Source organism: Nyctereutes procyonoides, unplaced genomic scaffold (assembly GCF_905146905.1).
Source record: "Nyctereutes procyonoides isolate TBG_1078 unplaced genomic scaffold, NYPRO_anot_genome, whole genome shotgun sequence".
NCBI classification, from domain to species: domain Eukaryota; kingdom Metazoa; phylum Chordata; class Mammalia; order Carnivora; family Canidae; genus Nyctereutes; species Nyctereutes procyonoides.
In genome coordinates this window covers 49,579,578-49,599,179 of record NW_026575046.1, presented here as the reverse complement: position 1 = coordinate 49,599,179, position 19,602 = coordinate 49,579,578, and the positions used below count along the sequence as shown (strand labels likewise).

Here is a 19,602-nt window from a genome sequence, read left to right as displayed (position 1 = left end):
ATGAAAGTATTGCACCTACGTATTATTTCAAGATTGAGTTGTTACATCAAGATTATTCCAAGATTTAGTTGTCACATCACTTACAGTTGATACGCACTTGCCTAAAATAAATATTTCTAATATAAATAAATACAATCTACTCACTTTTTTTTCTTTAAGTGCCTAAATCAACCCAGAATGCCAAGGGATGTTGTAGAAGGTAGCAACCAAATGCCACCTACATCTCCAATGTACCTGGGGCTTCCTTAGGGGCCCTTCACTGAACTCTGAACAGGAGTTTTGGCTATTGTCAATCGAAGCTTCTGTGACCCGGTATTCCTGAGAGATCCCATGAGCTACTGGTTCAGCCCTGCAGGTGCCCCCCTAGAGCTGGAAAAGCTACGTATCAGGAAAGACCATTTAAGATCTCTTCAGCTCATTTATCTCAGGAGAACTGCTTCTTCTAGGCTTAAGAATACTATACTCATGGTGAGAAAGAACAGAAACTAAGTTTGACAAAACAATATTCTTGGCATCATATTTTATATCATAAGAAATCCTTAAAAGTCTGAAAATGCAGTTTAAAAATGTAAAAATACATTACAGTTCTCAGTAGCCCACATGATTAATGGACCAAAGCAAAGATAAGACTTTCAACTCACATGCTATAGAGATTTTTACCCCAGAGGCCCTATCTTGTGATGTTAGGATCTCAGGAGAAACCAGGCGTTGAAAGTCAAGACTTGTTAACCACGATCCTCTTGTACAAGTGGCCAAAAATCAAGGCTCTTCGTTAGCAAAGACCATAAACTAAATCTCCCAGATAGTGACCTTCATTATGAAAACACACATTCCCTTGATTTTTATTGGACATTTGGCCTTAAGTGCGATCTTGGCTAAGGCCTCACACACACACTGAAGGCTACAGAAAGGAAAAAAAGGGGGAGGAGGGCTCTGCAGGGCAGTATGTGAACAAACAGTGCAGATCAAAGACAACAAACCACCAATATTTACAAACTTACATGAACAACACACACTTGCCACTAGTACTTACATGACTGGACATCTTTTCCTATTAGTTTGTTCTGCCTTGGCCCAAGAGTATAATACCTAATATTTTTTAAATAACATTCCTAATCATGGAAGCATAATCTACTTACGTTGCCAATAAATAAGTATATTAAAAGAAAGCTGAGTTAAAAGTTTTATTCATTCAACATCTCACATTACAAATATTTAAAAATTATATGCATACTGGTATAAATAGTCATTTGCAAACTATTTAATAACATTAATTTTCCACTAGCACTTCAACAAATGAACTCTTTTAAAAAAGGAACTGTGTTATATAACTTAAGAGTAGAACATACAAAAATAGGAACTTAACGTGAAAATGACTTTAATAAAAAATGAATTACCCTTATTTAAAATGCTATAATAAATACTACAACCTCCCCATACACAGTAAAAACTATATGGAAATTCAGCCAAGTAGTACAATTAACTGACATACTTAAATAACTTTTCCTTCTGATAATATGAGCAATACACTGGAAAAAAAAACATTAGGGATTAGTAAAAACTAGACACCCACTTGCTAAAAGTTTCACTTCCAAAAAATATAACAAAAATCTGATGAAAATTATAAAAACTAATTATACTTTAAATTTTAAAAATATAAAAAATAAAACAGTTGAATACAATATTGTCCCAATTCTTACAATGCTATCAATCACAGTAGCTTTAAAATAAGATAATAAAATAAAGCAAATGACCAAAACCTCTTTTATTCCATTTTTAAAAATAATCTCAAATTTACATTAGTAGAAAGATTGATTTCTGATTCTTTTCTTTAGAAACACCAGCAAGAAAGAGGATTACTCTTAACAGTAGAAAATGACATTTTTAAATGTCTGCAATTAAAAACAAAGAATTACACTGCAAAGATCTTTCAAAAGTTTGAAATAAGTATTGCACATAACTTGAAGTTAACTTGCCACAATTCATCACATTCAAGTTTTAAATCACCTTTTAACAGAAGATTCAACTCTTCAAAACAAAAGGGGTGAATTATCAAGTCTTTCCAACAGCACTCTCATAAAATGCTAAATTCATTCACTGCAAGTTTTATTTTGCATTCTGCAGAGGTCTGTGTATGGAGAAGTATATATATTATACCAAAGCGTGGGGACCAGAAGGGGAAGGGAAAGGGTTCCTTTACATAGAAAATAATCAGAAACACTTTATTTTACATTGCAAAAATAACCATGTAATTACTCTGTAACTACATTGTAAGTACATGGCTGGTGCCATGCTAGTGCGCTAGAACTACATGCTTGGTAAATTGAAGTGATACCCTAAAATCTGTAAACTAATTACATGTTAATTATGTTTTGAGTTACATGGTAACTCCCAACTACAATCCCATGTAATCTGAAGGACATGTAATCAATAAAGTTCAGAGTAATAGATAATAATTGTTTATGCCCTGTAAATTGAAGTGTAACCAAATAATCTGTAAACACGCTTGTCACACAATCACAAGTAAATATTAGTAGAATAACAATTTCTTACATTAGTCATGCATACTAACATTACACACCTGTCCCACGGCAGGCTATTTTTTTCTTTATATATAATTAAAAGAGCAGACATCTCTGAATCAAACACTTAACATCAATTTATTAATATTAAAAATGGCTAAACATTCACCAAGAATGTCTGCTTTATGAATCATTTTAAAAACTTATTAGTAAGAAGCTGTAGACAATTTTGTTATTTTAAATTTCTACCCTATGCTTATGAATTTAATTTTTTTTTCTTTTTAGGAACTACAGTGTTATCTGTCATTTTCATGCGAATCTTTTTCATTAATTTGTGACTTTACATAGACTATTTCTTAAATTATAGGTACACCAATAGCTGGTGCTGGGGAAGGATGTTTAAGCAACATGCTTTCTCTTCTCTGCAGACTCTAAAATAGCATTGCCAGTGCACAACATTCATAATTTAAAATGTATGCAGAGCACTGAAATGTATAAAAAGCAGAATATAAGAAAATAAAATTTATTAAAATTATTTATATTAAAAAATGAAGTATATGAAGATCTCTCAGTAATAAAAGTACAAAAAGCTACTCTTTGCAATATGAAAAATTGAGGTATTGCATAAAGAGATATCCCGTCAGTGAAAAGTGTGCCTAAAAATGTTCACTGTTGGAAAAACAAGATATACAAAAGTAGTGCATAACAAATATACATTATGTGCATGACAAAATAAGTTAGCTACAAAAACACTGTACCGAAATTCAGCAGGTCATGTACAAAGGGAAAAATTATTATTCAAAGCTAGTTCTCAAACAGTGTTATTTCTTGTTAACTCATCACACCTGTTTACTGAGTAGGAACAGCACAATAGCACACCCCAAGCCACCTACAAGCATTTAAAAGAATAAAAAGAGGCAAATGAACATTTCGATTAGAATTATGTAGTTCAGGAGAAAAGAAAAAAAAGTCCCTGACCAGCTACACAAGAGCACCCTCCATTCGCATGACTGCTTTCAATATTTGCAGGGAATTCTTTAAAAGCAGCTCCCTTTCTACGTTTGACCATTAGACAGCATATGCCTCCATTTTGACCTTTGGAACTTAACAGGTATATAGTTCATTAAAGCCTGTGTTAAAAATAAATGACTGCTTTTCCTAACGATAATCAATAGGGGTCATCAGCCAGGTGGTTCCACCGTAGTGTTGGGGCAAGTCTTTGGTTTTGAAGGATCCAAGATGGTACTGTTAGGTAGCACAACTAGAAGATTGCCATTAGATTTTTTTTTTTTAATGTTTTGCACACTGGTAATGATCCTTTTAATGGTGGATAGAGCATTTGATAAGAGAATGTCAATTAACATAAAAGTTACTTCCATGACCAGGGCTTCAAGAGACTATTTTAAATTTACCCCTGAAGCATACTGTTCAACACATAATAACGCCTTTCAAAGCTAGAATTTTATTTATAATAAAGCATGCATTACTTGATGAAGTTGGCACTTCAAACACTGACTATGTCCCATGCTAAGTTCTGAAAAGGTAATGTTATTTTTATAGGAAGAGTAAGATAAACATACGTACCTTTGCACAGATTTACACAGTTACTTAGTTCAACAGTGCAAAACACTTTGCAACTACTTTTTTTTTTACTTTTTTTTTTTTTCATTTTCTATGTTACAACTAAATTACAGGATACCCAAAGTAACTTTAAATCTAAACATAAGCCAATCAGCGGCCAATTTGTATATTGGTTTTGTTTTCCAGTTTTGGCTACAATTGTACTATAACACAAAATCAGAAATTATATCCTTGAGGTATCTCTAGATCCGTTCTGTTTTGTCGTGTTTTTTACCGTCAAAATGGAGAGCAAAGGCTGACACCTGATGAGTGTTAGTAAATTAGGATATAGAATTTATATATAACATCAAAAATAAAATTTATACATTTGTTCTTCAGGAGAGGAAATGCTAGTTTTCCCACCAGTTGTCGTTAATTCTAGCTTTGGTAGGTTTCCTGGGGCTGTGACCAGATAAGAAAGTTTAAAAATAAATAAGTGCACTCCCCTCAGTAGTAAATTTACCCAATTTTTACATTCTTAAGTTTTAAAAATGGTTGAAAAGAAAATAAACCTAGCTCTGCCTACTTTACTTTTTTTTTTCTGATGTGGTAACTCTGAGGCGTCATGAAATTCTATTCGGCCTCTAAACCCTTATGATTTGTTCTAATGCTGCTTCAATCTTGCTCATGCATTTGTGTTTGCTTTCACATGCTCTTTCCTGTTAATAATTGTTAACTTCCTCCACTGCTGTTAAATGAATAAAAAAGGGTGGGATAGGAAGAAGAGGGGCAAAAAGAAGGAAAGAAAGGAAAAGGCAAAAGCATTTCTCTGGGGGGAAACTGTGTTAGGACAAACTGATAGTGTTATTGGTGCATGGTTCATTTTAATAAAAGTATTCTTATATGTTATATTATTAACAATAATTTAATTAAAAACCCAAAATACTCTATTGTTTCATTTCTCTTTTAATATTTCTCTTTCTCCTCTAAGAAAATGTTACAGGAAGTTTGGATCCTCTTGGTCTCCAGCAAAACAAGAGAACAAAACTTCCGTGCAACACGATGGCAATACGAAAAAGGAGTTCGTACATATTGTTTTCAGTGACACAAGAATCTACAAAACACCTATATTATAGGTCATTCTTCTCATTATACTATTGTTAAATGACGGGCTGCTACGAAAGGACATGCCAGCGTGAAGAGGTTGAGGAAGGGGTCAGAATTAACAGAAGAGTGCACTTATTCTGAGGCCTGAAAATGAGCACTGTAGTTCCCCTTTAGTTCCAGCGGAATGAAATATGTCGAGGACGGTCACCGCCTTCCTTCACCAGGGGCTTGTGGAATTCCCTGCCAGCACGAGAATGAATAGCAGCCCAGCAATATTCACAGTAATACTGCAGACAGGTAACATTAGCACAGAAAAATGGAGCAAATTTTCCCCCACAACGGGCCCCCTGACATTCATCACACAGCTGATCATCCAAGACATATGGCTTAACTTCCACCTGCAATCAAAAATAAAAGAAACGAGTTTACATCTTTCCACAAATGGCACAGGCAATGCTGACTATGGTGTGTACATTTCCATCCACTGCCAGGGAATCTGTGCCAGGGCACCCAAAAGTAAGAGTCAATAATTCTTTGACTGAGATTAAGATAGCCCATCTTTTAAGAACCTGGTAAGACTTTTATACCCGTCATTTTACATATCTGTCTTATTAAATAGCCACTTTTCAAAGGAAAAAAGGATTCCACCAAAAATAAAAAAAAGGAAGCCAACTGTTTAGAACATTAAACCCACAGGAGAGTATTTATAGACACAAACTGTCACTTTAATTAGTGGATCTGGATTTTTGTCATGTGTAGAATTATCATTTAAACAAAACCAACTAAGAGCTTCCCAGTTCCACAAAATAGCACTTCAATATTCACATCAGAGAGAAGATGCCTGGCATCTGCGTCATAAGCTTCTAAGTTGTAATAAAGCCTGGGTCATGGTTTCTATTTACAGTGTACACATCTTGGGTTATAATCACAAATGCAGAACTGGGAGAAAATAAGATACAGCCATATAACTCACAATCTAAAACCTTGCTTTGTTCTGTCAGTAAGAATGGCTGACTTCAGTCTAAAAGTCAGAGGCGAATTTATAAAACTGGGTCTGTTCCAATGTTCAATAGGCTAACCTGTCATTTGAGTCTCTCAAGCATTAAAAATAACCTGGCTATTAATTCACCAGTGAGAAAAGAGTTGGTTATTTTTAGTCCTGGAGAGATTCATGGTTAAATTTCCTTATACCAGGCTATCGCTACCACTGGTGCTATCCAGTTCTGACAAGGAATGCTGACAAAGGTTAGCTGTGAACAAAAGACAACGATTGACATGAAGACAGGAAGAGCAGACAAAACTACAGCATTAGCCTTCTGGCCCTGAGGCCATTCCATAACATCTATGGAGTAGCAAGAACACTGGCCAAAGAACTCGATTGCAGAAGAATACGAATGAAGTCTGCATTTCCAATGACTAACCTTACACCTCTGACACCTGTGTTGGGATGAAGCAGCAAGGCAGAAGACACTGCTTACATGGGTATATTTTTTAGCATGAACAAAAAAAACAAGTGGGCTTGTTAATGTATACTGCAACTTGTGTTGCCCTCTTCCTGTGTGTTTATAATAGTCTATACCTTTATTTTTATAAATTCACAACAGAGTATGATTTCCACCATAATCTTATATTTTATTCTGACACTGAAGTAGCATACACATAAAATGAAACATACGCAATAAGTGTAAACCTCTACTGACTTGATAGTTTCTACATAATGAATTGAGAATAGCACAATACAATCAATCAATAAGGACTTTTTTGAGCACAATGCCTCAGAGTGTTGATATCTAAGTCAGCCCTAATGAAAGCGCCAGTCTCCCATGAAATAAGGAGCTGACACCAGAATACAAATCAACGCATTGCTTCTTTGATTAAGAGGGTCTTTCTATGAGGAGGGAAAAAAAAAGCTGAACTAAACATTATGCTTACTAATGTAGCTGATTCACATTCCGGTGTAAAGTCCTATCTCGCCACAAACTAGTAACTGTTTGCTTCTGGCAGGTTATACCTAGGCCATACTTTGAGTAGTATCAGTATAAGATACATCTATCAGAACATAAACTCCTGAGGACAGGGAACTTCTTGTCCTACGCGCTAAAACAATTGTTTAAATGCATGAAACACAAAAATAACGGATAAATCTGTGATTTCAAAGAAATAAAATGGATAACGGAACAGAGTTTCAAATACAGTACCTTAGAAAACAGGAGAATACTATCTCTGAGGTTTTCTCCAGCTTTTTATTTCAGAAGCTAAGCCAACAAAGAAAAATTTTAAATGCTGAAAATAATGCTAATTACTACCTAATTTTAGGTGATAGAATATACTACAAATAAAAAGATTATGCTGTCTTCCACTCAATTTGTTATAACAAAGTATTTCTAAGATATGCAGTCCTACAAGTGAATTTATTCAGTTGTTTGTTATACAGGGCAGTGGAAAACAGCGCACTGGAAAATTACTGCAGTATTCGTGATTTAAAAAAAGGTCAGGAGATCTCAGGGGCATTGATGCTTGGTACTTGATGTAATGATATTTACTGAATGATTGACTAACTGAATAAATGAATGAATGGAGGTGATAGCTTAGGAGATTAAATTGCCCTGAGTAAATTGATACAGCTTTCTGGTTAGGCTACTCAAAACACTAAGGGACAGAAAAAATTCATAGGAATCCTTAGGTGTATTAAAAAGGATACACCCACTTGGTCCTAGAGGCATAATCATCAGCTGCCAATTTTACTGTCATATAAAATCCCCCCATCCCAATCTTGGTAATTACCTACTGAGAGGACCATTTCTAGAACTTCCCAGAATATAATCTAGGACTTACCCGTTTATCTATCTCTCCATGCTGCAGCTGAACAAAGCGGGCACTGATAGCAGCTATGTAACTCTGTTGATTAGAGAATGCGACTCGCCCAGCTCCTTTTGGGTATTTCAGCTCAGGGTCAGTATCAATCCCAGCATAGCACACACCTCCATAGAGACGATCCATTATCATGGCAAGCTCCACTAAATAAAAGAGCAAAGAGGGTATTTGGAAACAGGAAAATCCACCTAGCTCACAAAAGAGTTCATCTAAAGCAGTTCATCTGTATTCTGAGCTCACATCCTTATAATAATTACTAAACCAATCATTAATCTTTATTCTTTTAAGTAAGGAGCAGGGCTCTCCTGGGTGCTTCATATATGTTGTCTTTTTAACTTCACAACATTCCTTGGAAGGAAGTAGGTGGTAATTTCCCAGGGAAATCAAGGCACCGTTGGTTAAGTGACAGTGCTGGGCTTTACACCCTGGGCTATCTGCTCTATACCATGCTGCCACCATGTATTTACAGTTAATAATGTATTGCTTAGGGATCCCTGGGTGGCGCAGCGGTTTAGCGCCTGCCTTTGGCCCAGGGCGCGATCCTGGAGACCCGGGATCGAATCCCACGTCGGGCTCCCGGTGCATGGAGCCTGCTTCTCCCTCTGCCTGTGTCTCTGCCTCTCTCTCTCTCTCTCTCTCACTGTGTGCCTTTCATAAATAAATAAATAAAAAAAAAATTTAAAAAAAAAATAATGTATTGCTTAATATAAACAACCATGTGACCACTAGAAAACTGACTGGTGGACTCTGTGTGGAGGTCCTTCTAGACTGTCTCCATCAAATCCTTATTACCTTTCCCTACAGTCTAGCTGTTCACCATTGTTTTTCTATAAAAACCTAAAATAATGAATATATCATGTTCTCCATGAAATGTTATAATTGTGAAACTGCATTCTTGTTCATTCTATGTTCTTTATCTAATTTATACCAATAAACCTCAAATTACTTGAAGTTGGGGATGAACTCTTCTAGAAGTACTACAAATACGATGCACTGCTGAGAACCCTACTATATTTCGGAGCTCAGTAAATAGCTGGTAAGCAAATGAGGGCATGGGAAACGAACCCTGAAATTCTTAACATAATCTACTCTTGGTTTTTTCAGATGATGAGAGTGAGGCTCACTAACACCACAGGAAGTACTTGGCACCACTTTTCCCCCCACTTAATCCTCAGAAAAACTTTATATGAAGAAGATACACCTAATTACTCCATTTGACTGATGAGGAAATTGAAAATTAGGGAAAACAATTTGTCCAACATCACTCAATGATTTACTGGGAGCAGAGTACATAAATTTGAATCCAGATACTTTGATTCTAGAACTCTCGCTCTTGAACATTAATTCAAACACTTGTGGAGAATTTTTCCTATAAACCTTTTCAAGGTATTTCTTATGCTAAAGGGTAAAAGGGGTATTTTTGTTTGTTTACTCATACCAGCTCGTAATGGTCGAGGAACACCACCAACAAATATAGTTTTTCGTGGGTCAAGAGGCTGTGAACCATCCATTACAAAGTCACTGTCACTGAGATTCCAAGGCCGAATCTGTACCTAGGGAGCAGACAAACCGAAATGTCCCATTCTTAATGCAGACAATTTATGAGGAAGTAAATTTATCCTATCCTACCCAGTCCCCCAATAGCCACATAATATTAAGTTAGCATAGTATTTGATATTGATCAAGATACAATACTAAGTAAACTAGGATTGTGTGCTCAATCCTACAAATGCAAACTACTCCTGTTACTAACAAATCTGTTACATTATTTCAAAAAGCATTTCAAGGTAAAAATGTTGATATTTGCAGTAAACTTATGATAAAACACTTCAGTGTGTCCATTGCTTTAGTCAACGAAGAATTGTGTACCTCACCATAATTGTTTGCATTTATTAACTGCTACAGATGCCCATACCAAAGGCTATGGATGTGTTCATAGTAGGGTATTCCCACTATGCACATCAACAAAGTCCTAGGCTAGAGGTTCCAAAATCAAATACCTATGGGGACTGTGAGGGAACATAAGTCAAGAATAAAGAATCTAGGCCATGGGAACCCTGGGAAAAGTGTTCCTGACCTAGACAATCCCAAGACATGGAGAGGAGCTCCATTAATTATTGCTTGAGCTGAACCAACAGGCACCTCCATTCTGAACTGTACCCCATTTCTAGATCTGGCTGAGTGATAATAAAGAATTGATTTACCAGATTTGTCAAAACAGGCCAGTTGCTACTATGCCTAAAGACTTATTTTATGATTAAAAAAAAACTTTTTCAAAAAGATAAACAGTATGCCATGTACATGTATGAATATATATAATTCACTTTACTTTGGGAGAGTACCATATGCAAAAAGTTAAGGATAGTACTAGGTAAAATCTTGATCAAAGAGAGAAACGAGACAGACAAATATCTGTGATTTTTGAGTTCTATTATTCAGAGGAAATTCAGCTACTTAATCTTTATCAAAGGCATTATCAAGTAAAGTCATCTAATGATAAAGACTTACTAATATTTTAATTAATGAAAGAATTCAATATCAAAATAATGTGTGTAAATAGCATAGAGTGTCAACATTAGAAGGCTGACAACAACAGCATTCTACTTATAAACATGTCAATTAACAGATACATCAAGATGTCTGTGGGTTTTCAAACAAAGCAGAGATAAAGGTAGAAACAAGAAGCTATTTTTATGTAAGACAGCACTCACTGGCTTATCTTTGATAGTGGGACTTGACACACACAGGTAGAGTTTTCCATCTTCTTCAATACATGCATCAATCAGAGCCTGAACAGAGCTTTCATCTTGAAAGAGCAGGAATGCATAGCCTGATAAAAAGGGGGAAAAAACTTATTTGTTCCCTATTTTTTTTTTTAATTCTTCAATGGAAAGGAAGTATAAGCTGAAACTAAGGAAGGGAAAAAGAGTAATAAAAATTAAAACTTGAATCTTCCAACCCCAAGTTTGAGATCTTAAACATCTTTTTAAAGTAAAATTAAATTTGAACTAAAAGTATGTATTAGGTATAAATATTAAAGATGTATTTGGGAAAATAAAAGTTTTAGCAATGGAAAATTTTACAGTGAACGTAAACATTTATGAAAAGGCTACACATGAAAAAGCATAGGGATACACTTTATTTGTATATTGAATCTTAAGAATTACCTTTAGGAGGAAAATAGGATTTGCTCTCTGCTTTATGAGGCCAATCCACAATCAAAGGGCCAAAGCGACGAAAACTAGCTGTGATCTCATCTAATGAAAAAGCAAAGCAAAAAAGTAAATTTAAATATTTTTATAATCATTTGGGGGGAGGAGTTTAGAAAAAAAGTTTCAAATCTACTACTTACAAGAACAGTACAAAGAACTCTTGTATCCCCTTCATCTAGATTCCCTAACCATTACTATAAAAATAAAACCATTGGCACCTGCTCAAAGCAAGGCCATTGCCTCATATACCACCATGTAACCCTCCCAATCAGGAAATCAATATTCATACAATGTTAGTACCCAATTCACAGACTCCATCCAAATTTCAAAGTATCCCAATAGTATCTCTTTTCCTCTTTCTGACCCAGGATCCTATCCAGGTCACATGATACATTTAAATGTCCTGTTCCTAAGTTATCAGTATTCTTCAGTTTTGGAACAACTTCTCATTCTTTCTTATCTTTTACATCTTTGACAGTGTTAAAAGTTTAGAGACCATTCATTCTGTAGGAGGACTCTCAGCTTATACCATCTCCTCAGGACCAGATTCATGAATAGACTATAGGAAAATAAGTTTCCCAAGAACTGCCAGAAAGAGTAGGTAAGCATGTATAGGTAAGACCTGGGAGGAGGGCAGGACAGAGGAAAAGAAGAGACGGGGGATGTGTTCAAATTCCAAGCTGGTAGAACTGTTTTCCTCTTCTCTAGGACTGTGAAACAATAGTCTGCTCTGCTCTGCTACCTGTTTCTGCAGTACCATTTTGCTCATGTAAGAAAGACTGGTAAATAGAGGAATGAAATCACTATAACCTGGAAGTTGTACCAGTTTGCAAAAGATTTATTCCTGAGCAAGGTGAACTAGCATAGTGGGAGTAGAATTACAATTTTCATCAGGAAAAGAAAAAGCCTCTAGTTTGCCTGATAGGAAGGCAGGAGCCCTCCTACGCTCTTAGAAAATGAAAAATGAGCACAGCAACTTGGCTCGCTTGATAGAGAAACACACTCCCAATCTTTCAGGGCTCTCATCTCCAGGGAGTGTGTACTTTCTCAGGTGCTCAGAGGTCCGGTTACATCTGCACTGCTTCCAAACCTGCAAGCCAGCATTTCTGCTCTGTTGGTTTTGTGTCTTTTCGGTATTCCTTGAGGCAGCCTCTAACCACACTGAGCTACTTGCCTGAATTGTCCAAGTCATTTCCAAGGTAATAATTTTATTTTTGTTAGTGCTTCAGGTACAAAGTTCATTAGGTTCTGAATTATTTGCTTTTAACCCTATTTCCCCAGGAACCTTATAACTTTTAGTGTATAATTCTACAGAACACAATGTTCTCCAGGAATATATATTAAAGTAGATAGGTCTGCCTACTTAAATTGCTACTGACTTATCAATATGCTTGATGATTATCATAATTCCCATTGATTTTGCTCAGTTTAAACAATCTCCTTTGCCAGACTGGTCACATTTACTTATGCTCCTAAGAATTTTAGAAACTGCACATATAAGATTGCTCAGTAATTTTCCAAGAAGATATAGACTATTTGGGCCAGAGAAGGAGTTTAACCTAGGCAAGGTCTGATAAAATTCAGTCTTCTCTTCACTCTCTGTTACATAAGCATATAATGCATTCACTAAATACCATCTGGGCTAAACACCTGACTTCCAAGGGTCGGAAAACATAGAATCCACAGTACTAAGGAAAATGAAGATTCTAGCAAAGAAAACAGCAGGCCACAGCCAGGAGCTTACTAGAGAGGCCAATATTGTGACCACATGGTCAACTCAGGATGAACACTTTGGAAAACTAGGTCCTCTGAGAACAGGATGAAGACTGATTCAATCTAATCTGAAATCCTAACACAGTTTCCCCCCAAGACAATTTCTCATAGGTCAAACAAAACAAAAGAGAACAGTGTTTATTTCAATCTTTGGCCTTTTGAATACTTTTTTTGCTCCAATCTCCCAAAAATTGACCATCTTAAGGAAAATGAAGTGACTCAATACATTTAATCTCAGTTTAAATGAGAAGTTATTAAACCCTATTATTAGACCTTATAGATTTTTATAGAAAACTATTCTATTCTCCATAACATGAGTTGGTTTATTGCCATTCCCATTCAGGAAAACAAGACACAAGAGATTAGGAAAGCAATAACAACCACCATCAAGGATATATGGGTTGCTATATGGTCTGCTACTTGAATTTTAGTCTGAACTTGAATAGGGTCACTTAGACCCACAGATGAAGAAAATATTGCTGAGCAACAGTCCTCTAAACCTTTGGCTGGCTCCTAATGCAAGTCTCAGCTCAAATATCACTTCCTTAAAGAAGACTTCCTTAGGGTGCCTAGGTGGCTCAGTCAGTTAGACGTCCAACTCTTGATATCAGCTCAGGTCTTGATCTCAGAGTTGTGAGTTAAAGCCCACATTGCGCTCCATACTTGGCATGGAGTCTACTTAAAAAAAAAAAAAAAAAAAAGAGGCTTTCCTTAACCACCTAAGATACCCTGAATATCACAGTATCACACTATTTTCTTTTCAGTATATTCTTGCACAATCACACACTTTTTGTCTGCCTTCCCCTACTAGAACTGAAACTCTATTAAAACAAGGACTTTCTACCTTGGTTATCCTGTAAACAAGCCTAAGAATGGTGCATGGCATTTTTAAAAACCTGTAAATATTTAACAAGTAAAAAAATACTCAGAAAATGAAAAAACTCTTAAGATTCCCTTTCATTTTTCAAAAGTTCATCCTTAATCGAAGATTTTAAATTTTCTATTAACTACATTTTGGGGGCAGTTAAGAAACAAACAGGTAAACACATAGTTGAATTTGACCAAGGCAACACAGACAAAAACATAGTAAGCGGTATGTGTGCCCACAACAGACTCCTGAGACAGTTTCCTAAAGACAGTTATTCTTTTCATTGAGTCCAATTGTTTGTTACAGCTGGTTCCCAAAGTCCTGCTCCTTTTCCTTTATAAACTATTCTTATATGCCATGACAGCAAGATCGGACAAGAGAACAATGCAATCAAAACTGAACACCTGGAGCCAGATAAGACTGTCATTATAATAACAGGAACCACTGTCTATGAGTTACCTACTGTGTGCCACAGTCCAGGCACTGTGCAAGTAACAGTTCTTTGTAAATATACCTTCATCGATGTCAGGAGGTAATCCGCCCACAAACACCTTGCGAGAATATCGTTCCACTCTCTCTCCATTCTGGTGAGTGAAGCAGTGAGGTGAACCCAGGCCACTATGAAGAGGTTGATCCCCACGGCCATCATCCAAGAATCCATCTTCCATTGGAAACAGTGAAGACTGACCTGGAATAGAAAGCAGGAAAAAAGCTAACAGCAAATGTTCCTTGCCACGGCTGATCTTACACCAAGAAACAAGACAAACGGTAGATTCAATAAAACAGCTTTTATTTTTCTCACTGAATAACAAATTACTTAGATATGCTCTTGAATTCCCATCACTTGAAAGTCTCAGTGGAGTCAGAGAGAAATTACATGGTTAAATAGAAGGCTGCTCAACTATCCCCCTGGGATCCAGAAATTTCAGTGAGTGAAACGGAAGTACAGGAGGAGGGAGTACTCTTTTGAATGCAGCTGGCATTGGACTGCTCTACCTTGGCGAGGCCCCATGGCCATGGGCAGCCTAGACATGTACACTAAATATTAAATTCGACTATCAGATGCTAGGTCACTTAAATTTTTTTAAAACACAAAATAATATAGCCTACACAATTGCCTCTAAGACTGTCCTTAAAATGAACAAGTTGATTTTTAAAGTGAGCATTCATCTTGGTTTACTTTAATGGGATATAATCAAAACCCATTAATGCTATTATCCAACTTCACTGTCTAGTCTTACAGAATTTAAGATTTTGAGGCAAGCTAAAGATTTATTTTCTTTTAGTTAAGTAATTACCAGCTGCCACAGGTGCTATCTAATTCTAAAAACTAGTCATTATGTTTGCTGTTTGAAAATCCTATCATACAGAATATACAAGCAGAAAAGACCAGAGATGCCAATGTGGTTAACATTATTCCCATGTTTACCTGACAACAAAATATGAACTTTGTAAATCATAAGCAGAACACAAAGCTACAAAAAACTAGAATCTCTCAAGCACTGTTTTGTCACTTTTTAGGTTGCCAATTTACTTCTAAGTATTACATAAGAAGTTTGTTAATGGATCCTACAGAATCATAGCTTCAGTGCTCTTCCTTTACTGAAACATTCCAATATTCTTTTGTTGTCACACTTGTCTTCCTTTCAACTTTCCTAACTAAACACAATAATGGTATATTTGTAATGAATTTACCCTACAAAACTACAGCTCAAGAGTTATATAAAAATTTTTTAAAATGACTACAAAATTGGAAGTTATTTCCTAAATAATGTTTAAAAGTCACTTGCATTTTAAAGTTGAGCTATTTGACTAACTTACCTGCTTGCAAAAAGGCAAAGCTATCACAGGTGACAAAAATAAGATTTATTCAGGCACCTCTAGGAAATGATTCTTTAAAATTCCTAAAATTTCTAGAGCTTTTCCCCCCAATGTTTGAAATTGATAGGATTAGTCATTGATTTAGCTAATCTCATTTTAAACCAAATGTATCATGCTGACTTAGTAGAAAAAAGTAGACATAGGTATTCAAATATAATTGAGCTTCCAATGTAATCAGGTATTTTGAAACTAGTCACATTGTATTTTCTTTTAAGATCCTTAATTTTTTTCTAAGAAATTCCTTTCAGAAAAGAAAAAGGTGAAATAAATCTTCAGATATAAAGAAGTTGAGTTTATAATACAGGAACATTATTGATTTGAATCCAAATCCTACCATTCTGACTCCTTCAAATTACAAAGTCCATAATGTTAACTATGACATATAAAGTATGTATGAATCAAAGCTATGTTGCATTTCCCCCCTCCCCTCCTTCCCCACAAAGGTAATAAGAAACTGAGCAAACTTGGGACCTCTCGAAATACAACTGGTACATTCAAAAGTTAGAAACAATAATGTTACCTCTCCTTCGCCCATATGTCCTTGCTGCATGTCAAATGAGAAAAAAAAAAACAAAAAAAAAAACCTTTCAAACATTGTCAAAAGAATCAACTGTGATTTTATCTACCAGCTTTTGAAACTAAAAAAAAAAAAGAAAAGAAAAGAAAAAAAAATTTGGCTATGTTCCTCATTTCCTAGTAAATGTCTCAATAACAAGGAATCTGGATGGTGAGAGGTCAACTTAATGCACGCTTTTTTTTTTTTTAATTCTTCAAGGACACTGTAAAGCTATATTGAATTTTACTTGTGGTAAGAGAAGCTGTTGGCTGTAACTGTCACCCAGGATCCAAACTAGTATGAAACTAAGATAATATGTAATATTACCTAACACGATCTAAACCAACTCCTACCATACTGCTCTTAAATTCTCCCAGAATTTCCTCTAGCAATTTAATAAATAGTTCAATATTTAACTCATGACTTTTTCACCACTAAAAGATAAATAGCAATTTTACATGATGTTTTTATGATTAACCTCTAATAAAGAAAATCATAACAAATGAATCTTTAGGCAATTTTTAAATCACCTTTTAGCTAAAGGAAGTTTCTTGTCCCTTGTCAAATTTTCTACCATGTCCCAAATGCTGAAAAGTAAAAGGTTTGGCATTTTATTGCCAAGCAGGTTACAGCTAAGAAGATAAGTATATAACATACTTATACGTATTTCCTTGAATACTTAGGAAATGGCAGTACAAACTTTAAATCAAGAACCTTTTGAGAAAATGTCTTCCCTGAAACAAACTGGCACTTATTAAGCCCAGCTTGTCCAAATACCTCAATCCTAATCAACAAACATTGCTTAAATGCCAGTTCTTGCTAGGGACCATGGATAAACAGGACATGGCCCGGACTACACGGAACTAGCAACCTTAAATGCCAGAGAGCCACATAAGCAAATAATGACAATGCAGCATGCCTACTGCTATTGTAGTTATGTGTTAGGTGCAACCAGAACAGAGGAAGAGAAGCAACTGTCTCTGATCAAAGAATGAGAGATGGGGGTGTCGTATTTGAGAAGGAGATGGGATGGCATTTGAAATCTTAAGAAAAAAACAAAGAGCAATGCAGCAAATAGGGATGCCGTATAATGTTCAGGGAAAGGTGCATAGTACAGAAGCATATGGAACAAGTGAGGGCTTGGCTAGAGAGGTGTTCAAACAAGAAGATGGGATAGATTCCTGAGTTAAAAGGTATAGCCTTTAAGAAGTCATTATACAGGACGCCTGGGTGGCTCAGTGGTTGAGTGTCTGCCTTCAGTTCTGGGCATGATCCCGGAGGTCCCACATCGGGCCTCCTGAGGGCAACCTGCTTCTCCCTCTGCCTATGTCTCTCCCTCTCTCTCATGAATAAATAAAATCTTAAAAAAAAAAAAAGTCATTATACAGACTGGCCAGGGTTTTAATTCTTAGCCCACCAGATTAATATTCAACATGTTACAATTGAGTTATAACTTACAAGTAATGTATGTATTTTCCAAAATAAAATTGTCTCATACCAAAATACATTTCTCCCATTACTAGGTACACTGATTTTCACCAATGTACTTGAATAAATGGATCTACACAAAAATCTCTCTCGGCTAGGATTTCACTTTAATAGAGGTCTTAAATTTGGAGTGGGAATGGTATTTTCTCAGTCAACCTGACATAGGCCAGAAAGACAAAAATTTTATAAAAACAGATGCTTAAGAACATTCTATTCTTATGACTGCTTCAATAACAAGGAAGCTTGGGAAAATGAATGACTTGAAAATCTTGATTCTGTCAATCTTAAAAAAGTTGATGGATGTTACTTAGATTTCTAAGAAAATAGGTATTTGAAAAGAATCGACTTTTAAAAGTTACAAAATTAATATAAAACTCTCAGTTTCCATTTATCAAAAATAAATATAGGTTCAGGAACAATAAGTGCTACAGATTAAAGGCAAAAATCAAATAAATCTCAAAATCTTTAAATGTGTATTTTCAAACTCTGACCTTGTACCACAAAAGTAAGCTAGTTAATATAAAAGAATTCATGGTTAAAATCCTAAAACTACCTAGAAATGTTTTCCCACATTAACAGAAAATAAGTTACAGGTGTACAATGCTTACAACCATAAAAACTTCCAAATTAGAGAAATTAATATAAATTTGTACAAAAAAATTTTAAAAAATGATATTCTGGAACACAGAAAATTAGTGTTTTTTTTATTTCTACTTATTATAATGCCCGTAATAACTATAACTTTTAATGTAGATTTTGACATGACATGTATACAGAAAAGTATACAAAGCATAAGTACAGAACTCAATGAATTTCCCATTACATGAAAATACCTATGTAACTAGAACCCAGACAGTAACAAAATGGTAAATGGTGCCGCTTCATCCTACATGTCAAAGATGTACTAAGCACCTTTTTCCAAACTATTTCAAATTATACTTGGCTCAAGATCATTATGATGCCATATTTGTAACACAGATCTTTACAGCTTTACTGAGGAAAACAGACAGATTTCCAATCTCATGATTATTGAATGTTGCATATTATTTGATGGTTCTCAAACATCCAAGGAAGCGGCAGGTTAAAAAAAAAAAAGAATTCACTTTAAATATGTTTAAAGAATCTACATTTTGGAAAACTTCTAGCTAAGTTGGCTGAAATAAACTCTGCCCAGATTTTTCCTTTAATTACCAAAGAGTACACTGTTAAAAAGATTTTTAAAATGCATGTTGTTATTGAATACGAACCATCTAGTACCCATAGGATTTAAAATGACTACTATTTATATATTTATCTTTTTATTTTTATTTATTCGTTTTTACCTATAAAGTCCTCAATAACTTCATGCTCAGTACTAATATGACTTAAGAATGTTCTAAATGGGCTGGAAACATTCTACTATAAATTTTTATAATTTCTGGATACACGTTGTTGTTAGATCTATTGCAAGCACTTTATTTCCAAAATGTCTTTAAGGATTGCTTACAAATGTTCCATGTTCATCATTAAATTTCCTCTAGTAAAACATTCCACTACTCTGGGATGCTAGATTTGCAAAGATACAGAAAGACTTTTTAGACCTATACATTAGATCTATATCTATATATTTCATTATGGAAATGAAAATATTTGTTTCTTAAAAGTATCTTTTTCTCATTTTTATAGTAAAAAAGGAAAAAGTACACATAACAGGGATACAATCGTAAGAAGTAAACACCTAGGATGTAGCCATTTTAAGACTAGCACATATTCCTGAGCTGG

General features: G+C 35.2%; 1 protein-coding gene across 2 annotated transcripts in view; it reads right to left on the bottom strand.

Annotated features, from left to right (window-relative positions):
- Positions 1 to 1,170: 1,170 nt before the first annotated feature.
- Positions 1,171 to 19,602, bottom strand: part of CPEB4 (cytoplasmic polyadenylation element binding protein 4) — a 62,133-nt gene continuing 43,701 nt past the window's right edge. For both annotated transcript variants that reach the window (XM_055325220.1, XM_055325221.1), the window contains 6 exons: positions 14,431 to 14,604; positions 11,231 to 11,320; positions 10,775 to 10,893; positions 9,502 to 9,616; positions 8,025 to 8,206; positions 1,171 to 5,587 (listed from right to left, as the gene is read on the bottom strand). In XM_055325220.1, the coding sequence (XP_055181195.1) occupies positions 5,360 to 5,587; positions 8,025 to 8,206; positions 9,502 to 9,616; positions 10,775 to 10,893; positions 11,231 to 11,320; positions 14,431 to 14,604 (908 nt within the window). In that variant the 3' untranslated portion in view covers positions 1,171 to 5,359. The remainder of the gene's footprint in view (positions 5,588 to 8,024; positions 8,207 to 9,501; positions 9,617 to 10,774; positions 10,894 to 11,230; positions 11,321 to 14,430; positions 14,605 to 19,602) is intronic.